This window comes from Oryctolagus cuniculus, chromosome 11 (assembly GCF_964237555.1).
Source record: "Oryctolagus cuniculus chromosome 11, mOryCun1.1, whole genome shotgun sequence".
Classification (NCBI taxonomy): domain Eukaryota; kingdom Metazoa; phylum Chordata; class Mammalia; order Lagomorpha; family Leporidae; genus Oryctolagus; species Oryctolagus cuniculus.
The window spans coordinates 26,435,115-26,438,886 of record NC_091442.1 but is presented as its reverse complement, the minus strand read 5'-3'; the positions used below and the strand labels follow the sequence as shown (position 1 = coordinate 26,438,886).

Here is a 3,772-nt window from a genome sequence, read left to right as displayed (position 1 = left end):
ATTTAGGGCCCCGACAATGCCTGAGGCTCTCAGCGGTTTCTAACCTCCCCCTCCCCGAAGCCGGCCCGGCTGCCCGCCTCGGCCCGCCATCCTGATTCCCTAACGCCGCGTCGTGCCCGTGTGCCCGCGCCGCAGGGCTGAGGGCCTGGCACGGGCAGCGGGTGCCAGCGCTGCCTGCAGGGGTGGGACGCGTTTGTGTGCAGGGAAGCAGACGCACCGTGTCGATGTGGCTGCACCTCCCGCTCTGAAAGGAAGGAGCCCACGACTGTCAGCATTACAAAAGATAAATATTTACTCAGAACAAAACCGTCAACGATCGATTTTACATTCTAAGCCACAAGGAAATAGCAAAACATGTAGCAAAGGATAGACAAAATTAAGAGAAAAGCAGTGTACTGTCTTTTCTATTTGAACTTGATAACACACAGTTGACCTGGCCTGACCTCTGGCCTGGCCTATTTCCCAAGAACATTTTAGTGTTCACGGCCCACTCATGATTCCGGGTGAAACCGCCTTTCTCTGGAGGGCAGGAGGTGGCCGGCGAGCGGCAGCCAGCGGCTTCCCTCCGGTTTCATAGCTGCGGAGCCCGAGGTGCACCCGTGAGCCTTTGGTAGGTGGTAGGTGTCTACACCCGGGGGCACCGCATTTCTCACCGGTGGCAACGCGGGAGGCGGCGGCCTCCACAGGGCCCTGCACCCTGGAATCCAGATGTGGCACACACAGGAGGCAGGGAGCGCACCCTGGGGTTTGCTCCTTGGTCCTGCCGTCTCCCAGGTATTCAGAAGCCCTGCCAACCTCCTGGCTGCTCGCACTGCTCTGGGCTCACGCCCTGGAGAGATCAGACTTCCTGGGCCCTCAAGTGTTGAGGAAATTGTTGTGAAGTGTGAGAGGTAGTGGAATGAGCACCGGGCTTGGGGTCAGGGAGCTCTACTGTAGGCTAGCTCTAGCGCTGGACAGCTGTGTGACTTTGACCCAGTCATTAACTTCTCTGGGCCGCTTCCAGCGGCTGGAACCCAGGGGACTGGTCTCAATCAACTCCCAGGTCCTTTCCAGCAAGAAGACTCTAGATTCCATGATTCTATGAAAATGGCTTCTGAGCCACGACAAAGCTGTCTCAAGTCCACGCATTTTTCTGCCGTTAGAGAGGCCCTGGCCACCATGCAGAGCTTATCGGTTCAGGTAACATACACTTCTAACAACACTGGTTTCACAGATTCTCAGACCACACAGATCAGAAGCAGCAAATGAAGTGGGAGAGGGGAAGAGCTGGAGAAGGCAGGCGCTGACAGAAGCCAACAATGTTTTCAGTTCAACAAACACTGATGGAGCACCTACCACGGGCTGGGCCCGGACCCAGTGCTGGGGCACCAGGATGAGCAAGGCAGCCCAAGGGGTGGGGGTGGGGTGGGGGACCCGGGGAGAAGGCAAGGTGTGGGCAGAGGGGATTAAAAAATACAAGAAAAAATACAAAAAAGAAAACCCCCAATACAAAACGAAAATCAAACTCCAAAAAGGAGGGGCGACACCTGTGCACGCTACAAATCTCGGTAGTTGTCGCTGATGCGAGTCACCAACTCAACAGACCAAAATGGAGTAAACTCGCTTTAAGAAGGCATAGAGAGGTCTCTGGTAGATTCTGAAAAGATCTCCTTCAAAAACGATAAAAATTGGTTCGAAAACAAGTTTTGGCACTTAAGAGGGAGTAAGCTGGCTGTGTGTTCACGCGGGCAGGCAGGCGGGAGCTCAGTGCCCCGCCACACCGGTTAGCTGAGCTGCCACGGAATTGTGAACTGCTTTGGGACACTGGGCAAAGGCGTGTCCTCGCTTGCCACAGAGGTTGCACACGATGCCCTTGCGACAGTAAGGGCTCAGGTGCCCCTCCTCCCCGCACCTGAAGCACCTGTCCTGCGTGCAGCTGCCGCTCATGTGGGTCCGGGAACCACACTTAAAGCACGTCTTGGGCTGCCCCTTGTACCAGCTGTAGCCCCGCTCAGCCCCCAGGAAGAAGGCCCCGGGCAGGTGCCGGACCCCGCCCTCCCCCTGGCGCAACTCGATCTCGCACTTGTACTCCCCGGTCCAGATCCCAAACCTATCGGTCACTTTCACGGGCACGGCCAGCACGTCGCAGTGGCGCTTGAGCCAGGTCACGATGTCCTCCACGTCCACCGTCTCGTTCCGGAAGAGGATGAAGAGCGTCTTCAAGCTAGACTTGCTCCGCCCCAGCACCACAAAGTTCTCCCAGCAGTCCTCCTGTTCGCGCTTCTCCTCGTACACGCGGAGGAACAGGGCCAGCTTCTCGGCCGAGCGGAAGCTCACGTCGAACTCGCGACTGCCCGGGATCTGGATGACCGCGAAGATGTCGCTCGGGTCCATGCCGATGGAGCGCAGAATGAGCGCGCCCACCACAAAGTCCCGGGTCGGGCAGGCGCCCTCGTCTCCCTGGAAACAGATACGCACCAGGAAGCGACCCTTGCCTGGGCCGCCCCCTCCCCCCGCCGCCGCCGCCGCCACCTGCTCGTCCTGGAGGGGCCGCTCCGCCTCGTCCTCGGCCGCGCCGGGCCTCGCGGGGGCCGCCATGGCCGCCGCCGTCTCGGCCTTCTTCCTCCTGCCCGCCTCCGCGGCGCCCTTTTTCTTGCGAGGGTCTGCCGCCTCCCCGGCTGGGTCTTTCCGGGAGCCCTTCGGGTCCCCGCGTGCGGCCGGGGGGAAGTCGCCGAGGCCCGGTACCGTCAGGCCTGCGGGGGCGCTGAGCCCACCGCCCGCGCTGCCGCTGCCGGCGTCCTCCTCCCGCCGCGGCGGCCGAGACTCGCGGAACTCGCCCTTCTTCTCGGCCAAGTTCTTCACCACCTGGGCCCAGCCCATCTTCTCGCGGCCGCCCTCGGCCTCCTCGCCCCGGGCCGCGGGCCGCGCCGCAGGCAGGAGCTGGGGCCGCCCCCGCTTCCTCTCCTCTTCCGCGCCGCCGCCGGTGGCCATTTTACCTCCTTCCCAGCATCCTCCACTCGCTCCCGCAGCCAAAGGGCGCCCATCGCGCGCGCCCGCTCGCCGGGGGCCGTGGGGGCTTGGCGCTTTTTTTTTTTTTTTTTTTTTTTTGAAATTCGACGCCTCTCTCTCCGCCCCCCAAAGGTATTTACCCGCCGCGCCAACGGGCCCGCGCCGCCCCGGCCCCCTGGAAAGTGCGGGCCGGGTGCGCGCCGCGCGCGCCGCAGCGCCGCCTCCTCGGCCGGGGCGGGCCGGCCGGCGCGGCCGCGTCCTTTGCCCTGCGCGGACTTGGCAGCCTCGGGCCCTGCTCTCGAGGATTTGGCGTTTCGCAAGCGGCCCTCGAAGAGTTCATTCAGGCGGCGTTGCTAACGGCCCAGAGGCTGAGGGCGCGACGGCCCTCCGCCAGTTTGTTTTTTTCTCTCTCCCCCTCAGAGCGCGCCACGAGGCCGCGATGGGTTAAGAGCACCAAGCACACTTAGGAAAGTTGAAAGCATTTTAGCGAGCGTGTCTCCCTTCCAACTTGTTTCCCCCCATTTATAATTAAAACATTATAAAGACTGACCACGAAGAGATCCTCCACCGCAGACGGCCGGCGCGGGGCCGGCAGCCGGGGGCTTCCTCGGGGTCTCCCGAGCGCATGGGCTGCGCTCCGGGCGCATTCGCAGGGAGCCCGATCCGAAGTGGAGCGGCCGGAACGCGAATCGGCGCTCCCTGGGCCCAAATTAAAGCTTTTAAATACATTATCCCACTAGTTATCCATCCGCCCGACCTTTAATACATTTCCGAGTGAGTCCTA

The 3,772-nt window shown here is 61.6% G+C and overlaps 1 protein-coding gene across 1 annotated transcript; it reads right to left on the bottom strand.

The window, feature by feature from the left end:
- Positions 1–268: 268 nt before the first annotated feature.
- Positions 269–3,216, bottom strand: ZCCHC3 (zinc finger CCHC-type containing 3). Its single transcript, XM_008256171.4, has one exon. It carries the CDS (start codon positions 2,968–2,970, stop codon positions 1,744–1,746), a length of 1,227 nt encoding a protein of 408 aa, XP_008254393.1. The 5' UTR covers positions 2,971–3,216; the 3' UTR covers positions 269–1,743.
- Positions 3,217–3,772: the final 556 nt, after the last annotated feature.